The 18,083-nt window shown below is 44.0% G+C and overlaps 1 protein-coding gene across 1 annotated transcript in view; it reads left to right on the plus strand.

The window, feature by feature from the left end:
• The window catches only part of ADAM12 (ADAM metallopeptidase domain 12), a 171,186-nt gene that overhangs the window by 99,814 nt on the left and 53,289 nt on the right, over positions 1-18,083 (plus strand). Inside the window, 4 exon segments of the mRNA XM_019291242.3 lie at positions 561-637; positions 11,160-11,343; positions 15,215-15,280; positions 16,111-16,182. Of these exon segments, the coding sequence (XP_019146787.3) occupies positions 561-637; positions 11,160-11,343; positions 15,215-15,280; positions 16,111-16,182 (399 nt within the window).

The following is an 18,083-nucleotide window of genomic DNA, read 5'->3' on the forward strand; positions in this document are numbered from 1 at the left end:
TCATTTGCTCTGTGATTTTTTTTTTCAAGTTATAGGGTTGGGATTGGCTTTGTTATATTTCTCTTTTTGCATACCTACCTCCTATAGGGATGGGTCTAACTCTAAATAGATCTAGATATAGATCTATTTAGATCTAGTTTTAGATATAGGTCTAAATGCCCTTAAATAAAAATAGGGGTCTCTCTAGACAGCAGTAAAGTGTGGCAGCTGATTTGTTCATCTGATTAATTTTATAAAATATTCCATATTGTAGCTTTAAATAAAAGAGAAAAAGGGGTGCAGTCATACAAATTTAACATTATTGATCCTTTAAAAAATGAGAACACAAAACAAAAAAAGCTCCTATAACCTTTTGGGGTTTAAAGAGCACCCAAGGTTTCCATTTAGGAACTCTTTGGCCTGTTAAGCCCAGTGAATACTTGGTGGGACAGGAAAGGTGCTGTCAGTGTGATTCTGAATGCTGTAGCCTGAAACTGATAATCACCTTGAAATAAAAGGGCTGGAAAACCAGGAGCAAAGAGCATTTGTGACCATTGAAATGTTTTCTCTTCCTGCCACAGGGTCACTGCTATTACCATGGCCACGTGCAGGGGTACCCCGAGTCCTCCGTCAGCCTCAGCACCTGCTCGGGACTCAGGTGAGCCAAGATTTCAGTGAGATTCGAGCTCCTGGGTGTTTGGTTTGACTTTTAATGAATGAATCAATATTGGGGAAGGAGCTGGAGCCCCAGGAGCGGCTGAGGGAGCTGGGAAAGGGGCTGAGCCTGGAGCAAAGGAGGCTCAGGGGGGACCTTGTGGCTCTGCACAAGTCCCTGACAGGAGGGGGCAGCCGGGGGGGTCGGGCTCTGCTCGCAGGGAACAGGGACAGGAGGAGAGGGAACGGCCTCAGGCTGGGCCAGGGCAGGCTCAGGGTGGATATTGGGGAAATTTCTTCATGGAAAGGTTTGTCCAGCCCTGGCACAGCTGCCCAGGGCAGTGGTGGAGTCCCCATCCCTGGAGGGATTTAAAATCCATGTGGATGTGGCAGCTGGGGACATGGGGCAGTGGTGGCCTTGGCAGTGCTGGGGAATGGTTGGACTCAGTCACCTTGGAGGGCTTCTCCAGCATAAACGATTCTATGATTCTGTCTTTTTTCAAATGTTAGATGAATCTCTACAAATTAATTCCCCTCTAGTTCCTCTGAAGAGAAAAAGCAAAGGATAGGTAACACAATTTGGGGGGTTTTCCAAGAGCCATCCCTTCTCTCCTGCTGCCCATCCCTCTCTGTGCCCATTGCAGCACTGCAGTGCTAGGCTCATTCTCGTACTGGCAGTGTCCAGTGGCTTTCCAGGCCTCTTTCTCCTCAAAACCGTTTCACCAGTGCTGTCAGGACTGCTTTGCCAGCTGTGGAATCACTCATTGTCCAGCAGCTTCATCATTACGAGAGGTGGCTTCATAAATCAGAGAATCAAAGATTCTATGGCATATAGAATATGCACGGTTGTGGAGCTCAATTAACTGTGTTTGTGGCAGGTAAGATGCTCAGCTTTTGGATTTTAGCTGCTTGTTAACAGCAGAGTAGCAGATTCCCATCGCTGAAAACCAAACCTTCTCCGAGTTTGACAAAGGAATGGTCTGACAACATTTTCAATACACAATGGACACAGTTCAGGAAACAATTATCTTCCTTACTTGGACAATCAGAGACTGGTATTTACTCACAGAGCTGTTCCAAATCACAGTAATTAACTGTAAATTGGCTCTAGCGTTCTCCCTGGAAAACCCAGTTTTCCTGTCAGATTTCCAGCTGTCTCAGCCTTTTCTGGGTTTAATTTATCCACAAACAGCAGGAGTGGCTGGAATCTTTTCCCCTTGGTTTTGCATTTTGTGCGATAGTGGCATTGTCAAGGCTTTTGTAAGGGAGCTCTGGGACAGAGCAGCAGAGAGTGCAAACAGTTTGATCCCTCCCTCTGGGACCCATTTGCTGTAGTGGATGGGATTCCTTTGGCTCATTCCCACACAGACAGGGGCTTTATGGGTGCTCCACTATGGATCCAGCATCTTCCAAAAGTTTAATGAACCCCTTGCATGAACAGTCAGCATTCATCTGTCATTCTCGCTGTAAAATATATCCAGAATTTAAAACTGTTTGTAAAAACCTAATGCAGAGCTCTCAGTATTTTAGTTAAAGGGATCACAGTTCTGCAAGGGCTACAGGGAAAATTTGTACCTCGTGGGACAGGGTCTGCATTGATGTCTTTGTTCCAGACTACCTGGAAATTAATCAGTCTCAAGAGAAAATACCCTTCTCCACATTAGAAGTCTTTTCTTTCTTCTCCAGAGTGCTCGCTTTACAGCTGTGGAGCTCCCAGAGTTGTTTCTCAGTTTTAGGTAGCTCAGATATGTCAAGACAGCAGATGCTGGCAGTGACATTTTTCTGACACTGTTGCAGACAAGTCCCCAGAGTGCAAGCTGGCAGGATTAGCCTCCTTCTCCACAGGAAAAACTGCAGCACCTTTTGCAGTACAAAATTTCGGAAATTTCCTTTGCAGTGCATGTTTTGTTGTAGTAGGAGATCAGCTGAGGATAAATCGCAGTATCTGTGCCTGCTTCACTGCCGAGGTTGGTAAACAAGAGTGTCCATGAGCGAGAACAGTTTGTGAAAAGGGTCCTGTGCCTGTTGATTCACTCCACCAAACCTGTTTCACAGCCCAATAACCAACAGCAACAACTCCCAGGCAGCAATAACTCCCAGATATTGCCTGTACGGAATCACAGAATCACAGAATGGTTTGGGTTGGAAGGGAGCTGAAAGTTCATCCTGTTCCACCCCCTGCCATGGGCAGGGACACCTTCCACTAGACCAGGTGGCTCCGAAAGAAGGGCAGCCCAAAAGAATTTCATGGTTTTCTTTGCTGGCAGCTTTGCTAGCTTGAAAGAATAGTTATGGAAAAGATGGGGTAGGGTAGGATAGGATAGAATAATGTACTTGTCACCAACTCATTGGAGCAAGGGCTCTTTCTTTTCCATGTCATGATAAAGACTCCAAGCTGTGGGAGTAGACACAAGGCACTGTGAGGCCGTGTGGCCCCAGGTGGGGACAGTCCCTGGAGCAGCCCTTTCACTTGCAGCAGCTGTTGGAAGGGAAGCCTGGTCTCGTTTTCAGGGTCTGTTCCTGGCTCCATGACAGTTCCTAAGTGAATTGGACAAATCTCTCTGTCTCACTTTCTCCATCTGTGAAATCCATTTAATGATTCTTACTTACCTACCTCACACAGCTGCTGCGTGGAGCTGAGCTTTAAGTGTCTGAAAAACATCTAATGAAAGGAAGTGCACGCTGTCAGCCCTCTGAAATCCTGGAGAACCAATATCCTCCCACTCCCACCAGACAGGCACCTTGGGCATTGTTCCAGGTGTGGATAGGTAGGGGCTGTGCTTTTTCCCCCAGATCAGCAGAGTTCATTAAAAGACATGAAACTCCTCATAAAGAGTAAGTTCCACATTTCAGTGTGCTCTGAAGCCTGAGTGCTCAGCAGCAGTCAAAGAAGCAAAAGGGATCATAGGAATTACTGAGATAGAAATAGAGGATGAAACAAGAAGCCTCATTACCGCTTCATAAATCCACAGAGCCCTCACGTCTTGAGTTCTGCATGCAGTTCTTGTTTTCCCCTCCCCAGTTCCATCTCAGAAGAGAGATTATATCCAGAAAAGGTACAGAGAAGGTCAAAAATTGTGATCAAAGGTATGGAGCAGCTTTTATCCGAGGAGAGAAAATAGACTAGGATTTGTCACTTTTGAAAGGAGATGACAGAGAAAAGGAGCATGATAAAACAAGGTTGAGTGTCATGCTGGAGAGGGGACAATTACTGAATATCCTTCATAACCTCAAAATTAGGAGACATCAAATGGAACTTTAGAGCAAAGGAAAGTACTTTTTATTCACGTAACGAAGCGCTGGAGCTGTAATGGGCGGGTGTCAGTGTAAAAAGTATCAATAGATTCTGAAAAGACGTGACAGTTTGGGAAGGGGAGCTCAGGGAGCCTCTCCAGGTCTGTCGAACCCGGAGATGTCCCTGACACTGCTGCTCTCAGAGCTGGGAGTGCCAGCTGGGGGTGCTTGTTATGTTCTTATCTCTCACCCCTGAGTTCCTGCTGTTGGCCAAGGCCAGAGATGGGGTGCTGAGCTGGAGGAACCTTGCTCTGACCTCCCCCAACCATCAACATCTTCCCTCCACATGGCTGAGCATTTGAGATGTGTTATTAGCTCCTGAACACGACACGATTGCCCCGTGACAAGGAAGAATTGTGTGAAATCTGAAAGCTAAGGTTTTTCTGGTGTAAGTTAATCAGGCAGATAGAGGGGTAAGAGATAAAGAGGAGAGAGGAGGAAGCACAGCTCTCTCAAACACACATTTTCCAGCTCTGTTACATCTTCACACACATAACATTCGAGCTCCTCGCCTCATGTAGGAGCACAGTGGCAGAAATTGTGGGATTGATGCTGAGAGCTGCCTAAAATGCAGGTTTGAGGAGATCACAATCATGCCATAATCTGCATCCTGCTGGCTCCTCAGAGAAGGAAGAGCTGAATGGCAGAGAGGGGTCAGGAAATGCTGAATGCACGAGAAGGGAACAATGGCTAATCAGGGTTTCTGTGTGTCCATCTGGATCAGAAAGCCAATTAGACTGTCAGAGCTTGTGGGAAGGTGAAGGTACGACAAAGTCGAGCTGTTTCCTTCCTGTCCTCAGGAAATACCCTTCTGTTTATCTAGCTTGGAGGCTCTTCAAGTTTTTAGCAAATAATTTTGGCCTGCGGCCACTGCTCACATCTTCTGTGCTAAATTTGTTTAGACTCGAATGATTTTTTCCCTGATTGCTTTCCCTGTGAGTGCTGAATCCACCCTGAGCTGCAGCCTGGAGAAGGGCACAAACCTCCCTTGGCAGAGGACTCTGGCATGGGAATGTGATGCTACAAAGGCATCTGCAGTGACCTCTTAGATGGGGAGAGCTTGAGAGGTGCTCCCAAAAATTCCTCAGGAGCCTAGGGATATAAATCTCCCAGGAAACACCAAAATGCACTTGAATATCCTAAGGTATTTTACCGAATTGTTAGATAATAAGCCCAGTCACACGTACGGAAAGTGTTCAGTCATTGTCCAGCCTCGTCAGCAGCTGAAAGATGCTGTGTCCACAGCGACAGGGATGGGGAGAAGGCCCCAGAATGGAATAGATGCTCATTTTTACTGGGATTACAGAGTTATGGTACCTGAGGCTGCCAATACCATTTTTCAAATGCTCTGGCTGAACTCACTGCAGCGCAGACACAGTCAGCTGAAGAGGGGATTTAAATGTGACACTCCAGACATCAACTATTTTTAAAAGGAATGGAAGTAGGAAACCAGTGAGAAAAAGAAATGTAAATTCGTCACGACTTCTCAAGCATCATTTCCCCACAGAAGGAGAGATTTCATCCAAAAGTTAAGTTAGGAGAAAATCCCTGTTGAGAAAAGCACTGGTTTGGATGTGAGCTTTTCCTCCATACTTTCTGAAGAGCTTTTAGTTCATATAAACATCCTGCATGGTTTGTAATTTATCTGACCAGAAAACTCCTGGAGGATTTTGAGCTCAACATTAAAAACCATTCACTTTCTGGGGTTTCATAGCTTCTGTAGGCTGCCTGTTCCAGGGGGAGCAGCTCCTGGATCGGGGTCACCTCTGTGATCTGAGATGAACACAATGTCCAGCCTTTGACCACAGTGTGCACGGGGTCCCCAGTGCCCAGGGATCGCTGCCAGGACAAGGATGAGGGATGATCCCTACCCAGCTGTCTGAGCCTGCTGCTTCTCCATCCACTGCTTCTGGCACTTAGTGGGATGTGCAAGTTTGAATGTTCTTTTCCTGTCTGTTGGCTGCAGGGTGCTATAAAGTGTGCTCACTAAATTGGCACAGATGCCAATGCCCCTTCTTTCTCCTCCTTCTCCTTCTCCTTTCCTCATGTGACACTTCCTCTGACAACACAATTACTGTTCCTTGCAGCCCAAATGCTGGACATGAAATTGCATTTTCTCTTCCCATTCAAGCAACTCCTTGCTTGAATTCCGGGAATCAAGGTTGGGGCCCAATCTGCATCCACTCTGGACAGATCTGTCTTGCACTGAGAAAGGATGAAGTGCATGCTGCACAAGTCTCTGGCCATAATTCCATTCCAGAGATTATATTTTCAGGTTTGTGAAAGGAACTGGCTGGAGTAAAAGCCCTGTGAGTAATGATGTGTCTGTGTGAGAACACCTCCACCACTCCTGCAAGATGTAAAACCAGTGGTGCTACTGCTCTCACCGCCCTTTGAGATGCTGCCCTTGGTAGATTTGGGTCAGATTTGTTATTTTAATGGAATCCTGCTGTGCAGTGCAGTAGGATAATGGGATTGTTTGGCTCTTGTGTTGTGCTCTTCATCAATAGATAATTTTTTTCTGTGGATACTAAAATTTACTCCATTTTAGAGGTGAGGAATTGTTGCAGAAAGAGGTGACCAGGGGCATTGGTGGAGACAGGAGCACTTTTGTCTCCAGACTCCCATTCTCTGTATTTCCCAGTCCTTTAAAGTTAAAGAATGACCAAACCATTTGAAAAATATCTAAATATCAGCTCTATTAGAAAAACAGTCAATAGATCAAACTGCTCATTTATCCCCATAGTATCCATCTGCAACTTATTAGAACAGGCTGAAAGTGAAGTCCTCAGTCACCACTTCATTTTTCTTCCTCTTTTGTTTGTTTGCCTGCTTACTTGCCTGGGAATTTGTTATTCAGAGTCCTGGGAATGTAGAATGTATAAGAAAAATAAATAAAAATACCCTCTCAGTGCACAGATCACCCCCTGAGACGGTGCCTGTTGAGCAGCCCTGCACTCCAGGGTCATGAGGCTCCAATTCTGGTACCTTTTCACCTAAAACTCCTTGAAATCCATGGAACAGCTGTGGGATCAGTCCCTTTCCTTCTGAAGCTGTAACTTTAGCTGTGGAATTAAGGACCTGGAGGTTTTTAGGTGGCACAGGAGCACTGCAATGTCTGTGGGCAGGGACAGGCTTTAAGTGAGTATCCAGTGTGTGAGCATGATTGTCCTCTAATTAATTTCTCACAAACTCAGGACATCTCCGTTCCTCTGCCAGTGGTAATGGAGCTTTTTATTATTATTGTTTAGAATGAGTATAACTGTGAGCTTCATTAAAACCAAATGTTTAATTGCACTTGTGGATCTCAGGTTTATCAATTTACTTAATTTCCCCTGTATAGTGCAGCAGAATAATATATAATAGTTTCATATAGTGCTGTCCCAGCCAAGTTTTGCTTCAGCATCACAATTTCTCAGACAAGTATGTGTTGATGGTTTATGTTGGCAGGACCTTTGCTTCTGCTGGCAAGTTGGAAAAGAAAAATCCCATTTATATTTTGAGATTTCCTAAAGCCTGTTGATTTATGAAATATGACTGGCCTCGCTTTAGGTTTTGTTTTGGTTTTCCTTTTTAAGAGGGAACAAAAAAGAAATTATATTTGATTTTATAGACAGTTTAAAAAGTGGAATTATTCCATTAAATTGAGTTTCCCTGATTGAGAGATTCCTGGCAAGTGAAACAGCGATTAATGAAACATTAATTATCTGAGTTATGTTTTAATTTCTTTTTGTTTGAGATGGGGAGAGTTCTCCTGTCTCATACAGACATTCCCCACGTGTCCACATGGCTCAGAAGGGAGGACAGGAGGCAAACACCAGCGGGTTTTCCATGTGCAGGGTGGATCAGCAGGGATGTGGATGTGCTTTGTTCAGTGCTGACCCCCAGACAGGAGCAGGGACCAAACCCTGTGCAGAGATGGAGTCAAGTTTAACTCAGGCTCTGGACCACACTGGAGCTGGTTCCAGTTGGCCTTGAGCCTGGGAGTTGATGTCTGGATGTGCTCTGTGGGATGGATATTTTTCCTCCCTCTCTGCTACCAGTGATGGAGAAGACAGAGGGGTTGTTTCAGGTAGGGCTGGGATTGTCTCTTGGCTTTCCTGCCTGCCTCATTTGCAAATCTTTCTGACTTCCCAGCATCTGTAGGGTTTGGGACAGAGGAAAACACAGATGGCCGTGAATTAGACACCTGACACCAAAATTTGAATACTTATTGCTTTTCTTCCCCTCAAATATTTATGATCCTGGGAATTCTGGTAGTCTTTTGTCTGATAGAAATCCCACAGATTGCAGTAGAAGTTGGTCTTAACAACTTGCTGAAATCTCTTTGGGGTTCTTTGTATAATTTTTGATTGGGGATCTGTAGTTTGATATACTGTTTGCCATATTAATATATTATTTGCCACACTGGAAAACACTATATTGTTCAACATTAATGGCTCCTGAAAAATTCAAAAGGTTCTGGGAACATGGGCTGACTCAGGAGTGTGGGAGAACCATGATCCACAGGGAGACACAGAAATGGTGGAGGAGTAACAGAGGCTCCTTGGAAACACCTGAGGAGAGTGGAAGGAAACAGTAGCTATGGATTTATTTTATTTGCCTCAAATTCTCAGTCCTGAATAACTGGTGGGTACTGTTCACACCAAAGAAAAAGAAAGGAACCATAACTCTTGGCTCATTACATTTTTAAGGTGCTGTGCTTGGCAATGCACGAAGGGGAAAACATGCAATTGTAGGAAAGGAAAATTAGTCAAAAACAGAGAGCTGGCCAAGAAAATTCATATTTGATATTCATTATCTTATTACTGATGGTCACAAGCCAAGTGCTGGTATCCTGTAGGCAGCACTCAAGGGATAATTGTGCCTTAAATGAAAAGTCTGTTTCCCTTTATGCTGAATCTGCAGATTTTCCTTGTCCTGGGATTGCTCCATAGGCAAAGGTGGAACCGTCCTTAAAGGCCCATGCTGTCCCTTGGGATGGGAATCAGACTGGTATGCTCAGGAAAAACCCAAATTGATCACTCTGGCATCTGATCATTTGTCCATGCCCTCAGCAGGTAAAGGAAATAAGGGGTAAAGAAGTGGTTATTTAGTTCTTTCAAAAGAAATGGTCATTTAGTTCTTTTAGACAGATTTTGGGTACATCAGGGATACATCGGAAACGTGGCATTGATGCAGCACATTTTGGATATGAACTTCTGCAAACATGATGCTCACTTTAAAATATTAAAAAAAAAAAGGAGAGAATGCTACTCAGGATACAACTAAGTGTTTAATTACTTTCTAGTGTAAGTAATTAAAGAAAATTATTTAAGCCTCTAATTTTGAAAGTGAATGTTCTAAGAAGGGCAAATCTAGCGTTAAAAATAAACCTCTTCATGCTTTGCCATTGCTTTTGAGTTGTCAACACAGGGAGCTGCTCAGGCTGGCCCATTTCAAACAGTGACTAATGGACTCCTGCCTCCAAAATTACATGATTAATTGCACAAGGCAAAGACAACAATCCTTATTTGATTGTGCTGATTACAGAGCTGCTGGTTTTTGGAGTAAAGGGAATATGTTGTCCTAGTTTCCTAAATCCTCCAAGGAGTAAGGCAGCTCTGACAATAATTGAGAGCTGTGGGGTGTGAGGTTACTCAAATCACGGGGTGACCTGCCTGGAGGTGTCTCGTGTGTCAGGAGGGTTGTTGGGATCCTGGCTGGAGCTGCAGGGTTGCTGGGATAAATCCGTCCAGCTTTTCCAGCCGTGATCCATCACTCCCAGCACGCCGTGTGATGGGTGAATGTGTCTTACCTGCTCTGCCAAGGGGACTGAGAAGCTGCAGATGAATTATCAGACCCTGAGCCTTGGTTCAGGTCAGTAAAACAGGCTCCTGTGACTGCTGTTGTACAGATTTTGGTATCATGGCTTTCCAGGCTGCTTTTTTTCTCGGACTTTTAGCTGTTCCAGTCACCAGTAAAGTGTCTATGGGCTTGGCTGAGCTGGTGTTAATGGTGCTCTGTAGCAAAATTGTGCAGCCAGCTTGGAATTAATGCTTCACTTAATTTGTTAGCAGACCAACGACTTTGAGTTTCTTCATCGTATCTTCCTAATAATAGAATAGCTAAGGCAGCTTTGTCCTAATAACCATAATTTTATTTTTAAATCAGGCTTCATGGTGTCATTAACCTGCTTTTGGGCCCTTCCTCTTTCTCCTATTTTATCCTTCTTTTTTTAACTTTCTGCAGGAAAATTGTACAGCAACATGTATTGGCCTCATAGTGGTTGTAGCATCTTACCTTTGCTGCAGCACAGACAGGAATAAAAAGGGCAGACACTTCTAAAACACCAAAAAGACACACTAAGAAAATAAAGTCACTCCATCCCTTGTCTCAAGTCCCTCTCTAGCTCTCCTGGAGCCCCTTTAGGCCCTGGAAGGGGCTCTGAGGTCCCCCTGGAGCCTTCTCTTCTCCAGGCTGGCCACCCCCAGATATTCAACCTTTTGTCACCTTTCTTTTGCTGTGGCATCTCAGGACAACTGGGCAGGACCCAGCACAAGGACCCTCTTTCCTCTTGCAGGCCATAGCTTAAAGAATTCAGCAAGAGGGCTTTCACTGGAAAATCTGTGAGTTCCTCAGGGAGCAGGTGGTATTGCTGTCAAAATTATTATTTTGGGCAGCAAAATGAGCGAAACAGGAATCAACTGTTCCCGTTTCTGAGCTTCACTCTGCTGCCCACTGTGCAATATTTAATAATCCATCCTGACACTGCGAGGCCTCTTTGATCTGGCAGAGCCCAGGCTCCCATCAGGGTTTGGTTTAACAGCTGTAATGCACACTGCAGACTGCAATGAATGCTTTCCCACTGTACCTTTGCTTCCCAAAGCGTTTCTCCAGGCTCTTGTTCATTCCCATTTGCCGCGGCTCCTCGGAAGCCGTGCGCCGCGGCTCCGTCGGCGTCGGCAATGCATCACTGGGAGAATGGAAAGCAAATAAAACACAAATATCATTTTGTTCTGCAGTGCAGCACTTCAGAAGAGACAGATTTCTGTGAGCCATTGCTTCTTTTAAAGTATCGCGTGTGCTGCAATGACAAATGTACAGCTTTGATGTTTCCTGCTCCGCTCGCCCGTGACATTGTAAATCAGTGCTTTGCTTTCTCAGACTCCATCCTTATTAAACGTGGTGCAACTTCGGTGTAGACAAGCTCCTGAAAACCATGAGTCTCACTCTGCTCTCCTCTGTCCCAGGGGAATTATTGTGTTTGAAAACAACAGCTACGTTCTGGAGCCATTGGAAGGTGCTACCAGTGAACACAAGATCTACCGAGCGGAGAATCTGAAAATAGCCCCAGGATCTTGTGGCCACCAGCTGGGCATCCCTGCCATGAGGGCTGCTGACAGTGACACGTCCCAGCATTCTCTAGCTGGCAGGGTAGGTGGCTGATGTGCTTTTATGTGTCTGGCTGGCAGCATTTCCATATTAGCGCCTACCGCAAGAGTCTCTACTGAGCAAAACATTAACCCACATCATCAACTTCCCTTGGTGTCATCTGCTGAAGTGCGGCCTTGAAATTATTTGTTAAAGCTTTATTACTTTTCCTCGGCTCTCCCTAACTTGCTTTTCACTTTCTTTTCAACACAGAAAAGTTTATGGGTTCGTATTATGGTCATATAGTTTGGTTCTTGTATGGTTACAACTAGAATTTAAGGCTCCCTAAGAATACTGAGCGATGTCTGGAAAAGCTCTTGCCCTCCCAAGATGAAAGAGAATGTGATAGCTGGGATACTTCGCTAATACTAGGTCTGGAACCTTTAAATTTTAGTAGAAAAGTCTCTTATGCAGACAAAACAAATTCTCAGCATATTATTTTACAGCTGTATTATTGTAGTTGCTGTGATGTTGGCAGAAATGTGCTTCATTTGAGACGCACCTAGCTAACAGAAACCAGAAATTAAATGAACTAAAAACCAGGGAGAGGAAATGCTGTAATAAATTCATCTGTATATTGGATGAGGATTGTAGAAAAGGCTGGGTTAGTTGTTCAGGAATTATATAATAATACAAATCTGCCATCAGCATTTCTTAAATGTTACAAATGGGGATTTGGACTCACACGTATGACTCAGGCTTTGCACCAGATCCATTGTTACAGAAAGCAACCTAAGTGACATCCCTAGGTATAATTTGTGCAATGGAATTAATTTATTTTACATTTTTAGGAGTATTAAATATTACATCTAGAGCATTAGCCCTTGCATGTAACATTTTAAGAATTAAATGTATTTCGAAAAGTATGTGTGGGTGGGAAATATTGGAAAAATAACTTCTTAAGGTTTCCCCAAGTTATTTGTGACTTTGACTGAATTCCACTGAAGTAATCAATGTAATAAAGAAATAAAATGTGTGCAGGTAACAAGCTGATACAATCAGAGCCATTTTATTATCAACCTTATGGTTCTCCCATTTTGCTGGTGCCTTCAACTACATCCCAGATTTCACTTTAATATCCGAAAAATATTTTTGCTGTGGTTCAGTGGACATAATTATAAAACCTGTCAGCAGTCACGTCATATGGATAGGTACAATACATTTAATGAGTAAGTTGGTTAGACTTCTAATGTAAGAATTTTGAAAGCTGTCAAATGTAATGTGTGGAGTGAGTTTTCATATTTCAGTGTTGTCACTAAGCAGTCTGTCACTGGATACACTGAATAAAGATGACCTGCAAAGTGGGGAGACATAAAGCTGCTCCAAGTCACACTGGGTGACAGAATTAAGCAGAAATCTGGCCTAAGGTTCAGGGCATGATGAAAATATTTGGCTTCTTGACAGGTCTGGGGGAAGATTTTTGTTTGGTTTTTTCCCCCGACTCTTCACTCAACCACCTACGCAAAATTCTTATTGAGCAGAGCTGAAATGTGAGATCAATATATCACAGAGGGCCTTTGGGTTAGATGTAAGTACAGACAAAGGATGGGACAAGCAGCAGACTCAGCTTCCCAATCCAAACAGGAGCTTCAGTGGGGCAAGGCAGGAGCTGCAGAGGACGTTGCAAACAGGCTGTGCCCCGCTGGAGCGGGGTCTCTGTAAGTACTGGGTCATTTCATGACTCACTGGACCCTCAAATTGCACCAAGGAGTGTTACAGCTGAGCACCATTGAGACAGGACCCTGCAGAATGTCTGGTGTGTGGGACAGACCCTGCAGTAGGGAATTTTCTCTGTAGCCACAAAGAAAAAAGAGCCATTTAGGTGGTGCTGGTAGCCACAACCAAGCAGGTGACTTCTTAGAGTGTGGAGAAAGAGGGCTGCACCTCTGCAATGTCAAACCAAGGTGTGCCAATTCCCAAGGAGGGAAGTCTGAGGAAGGGCTACAGCTGCTGGGACAGCAGGTTTGTGGCAGGAACAGGTGTGGAAGAAGCAGAGGAGAGAGCAAATGGTCAGTGGAACAAAGCCCATTGTCCCCGCCTCTCGTGGCTGTGTCATTGAGTGTTCATTTCAGCTCTGAAGGATTAACTCAGCAAAGGGGTTGTGCATTGGTGCAGCTGGCTGCAGAAAGCAAGCTGAAAGAAGCCATAATTAGGTGTATTTCATCAATAAATATTGTATCCTAGGAATGCACATAGCCTTTGGGCAAATCTCAGGAACAGATTTGTTATGCAAGTCAGTCACCAGAGGCTTATGTGATTTTTATACCTGCAAGCCAATTTCTCTCCAGCTCACTCTCTCCAGTCCAAACAGTTTTACTCTGGGTAAGAGGGAAATGTTCTAAACTGACTGACATAACAGAGCTCTCCTTGTACCTTTGAACTCAGATTTTCCTGTATCGTATTTTCTTCCCTTGGAGGAGGATGAGAGGCACCTTGGAGACACATCTCTTTAGGACCTCATGATAAATTTCAGGGTGTGAGAGTTTTAGTGTCTGAGAGGTCATATCCATCACAAACTGCAGCCACATGGCCATTTGCTTTTTGTGGCACCTCACTCATGTCTGACTGACATCACACCCCAATACCAGAAGTTATAAAAGTATCTACTCAGCTCATTTGCTAGAGCCCCTAATAAGTGTAATCCTGTCAAGTGTTTGCATCCTTGATGTTTAGTTCATGAACAGCAGCTTTTAGTCCTCTCTCCATCCATAAATATTGTCCAAATGAAACTTAACTCTTTTCAAGTTACTGGAGTTTGCAACACTTTAAATATGAGTTTGAAAGTCAGATACTAAAGATTGCATCATTCACTCTTCTCTAATTGTTGCAAAACATCAAAATCATTAATCTGCAGATAAAGAAGACGAACAGTTAGATAATGTGAAGAAAACTTTGTGAAATTTGGCTGGAAGGCAATGTCCAGCACTGGGGATCACTCAGTTTGCCTTGGAACAGTTTTCTTTGGAAAGCTTTAGTTATGTTTTAGGTTAAAGAGCTTTGCTGCAGCTCAAGACACCATGGTCAGTTGTAGGTCATACATCTGTTTAAGCCCTTTCAGTTCTGGCAGGAAGATCAGATATTCTGCTGAGACCTCTTTTCCCTAAATATCCTATTCCAGACACAAGGGAGGAATGATAGGAAAGATGCTGCTGCTGTAAATCACAGAACTTTCACAGGCACTAATAGGTCACTTAAATTTAGGGTAGCAAAGGAGCTGTGATATGTTTTGTACTCTTAGAAAGTCATTTCACTTTCTTCAGTGATTTTGTTTTTTCAGCTAAACATTATGATACTTTTAGACCTGCATTTTGTATGAGTATGCAGATACAAAATTAAATGTGTGCCTTCCATTTTTCAAGTATTAATTTGCTTCCCCAGACACCACAGTTGGTCCTACTTTTTTCATTTTTGGGTTTTTTCTTCCTACATAATTTATCAGTTGACTGCTTGACCTCTTCTCTGCTTCACTCAATATCCTTTTATCTCTCATTTTTCTCAGTAACCAGTTTGTCTATTTTGTGAAACGTTTGTTAGAAGTTACCTCATCCCTTTAAGTGTGCCTTGGAAATAGCAAAGGTCTTTCTGCTAGAGGGGATATTCTCCTGTGAGGAAAGATAACTCAAACACTTCAACTGCAGAAAGCTGAAAGGTTGAGAGAGATTTTACACCACTCTCCTGCTTACTGTGATCAAATCCTGAGGGGCTTTGTAAGTAAGGAAGACTTCCATGAGGAGGAGGAATACACTACAAATTTGTATGTAGTAAAATCATAGTAAAATGTAGGAAATCTGAGGCACTGGGTGTTTCCTCTTGCAAGCACTTTGTTGTATCAATGCTGAAAATAAAATAAGACTTCTATGATTTTTTTTGACAGTACAAGAGGGAGACTCTGAAGACAACAAAGTATGTGGAGCTTGTTATTGTGGCAGATAATCGTGAGGTAAGGAACTGCAAAATAAAAAGTTATGGGAAGCGTGAGCAGGAAAGGGGCAGCCCAGTTCAGTTACCATGGTGCTGCAAATAAGGTGCTTCAGTCAATAACCTGGTGATTTTCTGAGGTAAATTACCTTCCCTAGTTAGGGCTGAGCAAGGGAAGGAGTTATTAAGAGAGGACAATACTGATACTCAACTGCAAAATTTCTTGCAATACTTCCTAAGGAGTTTGACTCTGAACTAACTGGGGTGTCTGTCAGTATGGAAGAAGAGGCAAATATTCATTCCTTGAGCAAGTTAAGTCCTCACTGCCATTCACTCTGCCCTCAGTGGGGCTGTCAGTGCTCCTGAAGCAGTGCTTTGCCATCACATTCCATGGAGCATGACTGCCTTCCTGATGGTTTGCGAAGGGAGCTTCAAAGTACCCAGCACTGGCTGTAAAGATGTTCCAGTGAGCTGAATGGCAAAGATCTGAATCTTGGCTTGAATTATTTTGCTGCTCTTTTTTTTTTTTTGGTCTCCTTGAACACTGCTACTCAGGGAATTGCAATCACTCTTTGCAAGACCTGCTAAGAGAAGAACTTTTTCCCAAAACATCAGTCCTGAAAAGACCGCTGTGTAACACTTGGAGATTTTGAAATCTTTTCACGAGAACCAAAATCCTCTCCCACCGCTGTGTTTCTTTTGGGGCAGACTATGGTCCTGTGAATCCAACAGGAGGCTGCTGGTGGCTTTTGGCTGCACCCTAATTCCCAAACATCCCTGATGTGCTGGCTCTTGTGGGGGGGAAAACACTGACATTTGTGCTGCTGGTACATTGATCCTTTACATTCCAAGTTTCAGAGACAAGGCAAAGATGTGGAAAAAATTAAGCAGAGGCTGATAGAAATCGCAAACTACGTTGATAAGGTAAGAACATGGGATTGTGTTGTAGTGCTAGGTTTGGTTTAGCAAGCTGTAGGTTTCCCTGAGAGCTCAGCAGGGCTGCTTAGGGCCCTGTGACCATTTCGCCCTCCCGTAGCCCATTTTGGGCGGCTCTGCCGTTTTGCTCCAGCCAGCTATCAGCTCTACAACCCAGTGACAGCAAAGGAGGCAGAGAAGGGACCCTCACTGGGCTTCCAAAGATCTTTAATGTTACATCTTGTCCTGGCCATCCCCAGAGGCAGAGAGAGCTGGTGATCCGGGCACCGGGGGGTTTTGTCAGATCACAGGGGTGGTACATGGGCGAGTTGGGGTACAGGAACCCACAGAGAGAGCCCAAGGGAGTGGCCAGGCCAAGGGGCAAGGGAAAGCGGGGGAACAGTATGGGATAAGAAAAGTAGTGGATAAACAGATTGCCACAGGATTGTTTCTCTTTTCCCAACCTTACTACACCTCCTGAAGGGTGTTGCTGTGAAATCGCTTTCCTCTGCTATTAAATCATAGCCACATCTCCTCATCCACTCACCTTTCATGGAGTTAACCCTGCAGCTTTCCTGATACTCCAGTATTTCAGAGCAAAGCTTCTCGCCAGACGGGAGAAGCAAATTTAAACCTTTCACTTGTGCTTTGATACACTAAGCCATGAGCTCTGCTCTGCTGTATATAGAATGCAAAGGCCTGTTCGTAAGGAAAAGCACAACTTAGCCCTGGGATTTTATTCACTGGGGAATAATCACCTATGGAACATCCTATAGAAAAAAAGAGGATTATTTTGAAGAGGAATTTGGAGAACAAAGTCATTTGCAGCAACAAGGGAAGGTGCAGTTGCAAGGCCAGCAAAGGCCTGTGAAAACACAGTTAATAAGACATATAATCCAAGGAAGATGGCAGAATTAAAAATAAGGAAGCAGAAGTTGGTGGCTGAGTGAGAGCAATAATAGAGAGAGACATACACTGGATTCTTTTGGTCTTGAAATAATTTCTTGACAGTAAACAATAAAGGCTAAGAGTCCTCTAGAGTGGATTTTGAACAAATTAGAGTTTATTTTTTCTGGGCTGTATGGCCAGAAAAAATTAGGAGTCTCGTAGTGAAATTATAACTGAGAGGGTCTTAATTTATCTGAGAACTTACCGAGAGGTACTTCAAGGGCAATACTTCAAGGAGAAGCATTCCTGATTAAAAACAAGCTGCTGAAGACACCTCTACCTCATCCATAATTGTCTTGCTGACTTATTGCCAGAGGACAGGTGTTTATATGTTACCTGCTCAAAATTAATTTTGCATATTGTAATATATTTTTTGTTTCATGCTTAATTTATGCTCAACAAATGCCGGTGTTATGCAAATGACTGTAATGCATAGAAACAAGACAAAGATCTATTGTATGTTTTCCTCAGCCTGTCAGGCAGATCTGGACTTGATCAATCCTTGACTCCTTCCTCACATTAGTCTCACATGAGAATTGCTGTTGTGGCTCTGCTAAGGTTGCTCTGGCTCCCCTCTTGCAGCAAAATGGCTTTTGTGGTGGGGGAATTGATAAAATCACTTGGTTTTATCTGCTCTGAGCAAGACTTGATGACCCTGGCTCATTTTCAGCTATTATTATGAACCACAACCATAGCACAGCACAGTTCCTGTCTCTCTGGAACTGGATCTGGGCAATCCAGGGTGGGGCAGCCCTGGGAGAGTCACCTGCCATGGCCAAGAGTCCATTCTGAACTGAAGGCCATGGGGAGGGAGTTGCAGGGTTGGGTAGGACACGGAGAAGCAGGAAATCCCTGGATCTCTTTGAATGCCTTATGGGTATTGAGTTGGGCCAGAACTGTTTGCTGGAAGTCTTGGAAATATTTTGTCTGAGTCCTATCAGGTGTTTTGCCCTGAAGACTAA

Source organism: Corvus cornix, chromosome 6 (genome assembly GCF_000738735.6).
Source record: "Corvus cornix cornix isolate S_Up_H32 chromosome 6, ASM73873v5, whole genome shotgun sequence".
Taxonomy (NCBI): Eukaryota; Metazoa; Chordata; class Aves; order Passeriformes; family Corvidae; genus Corvus; species Corvus cornix.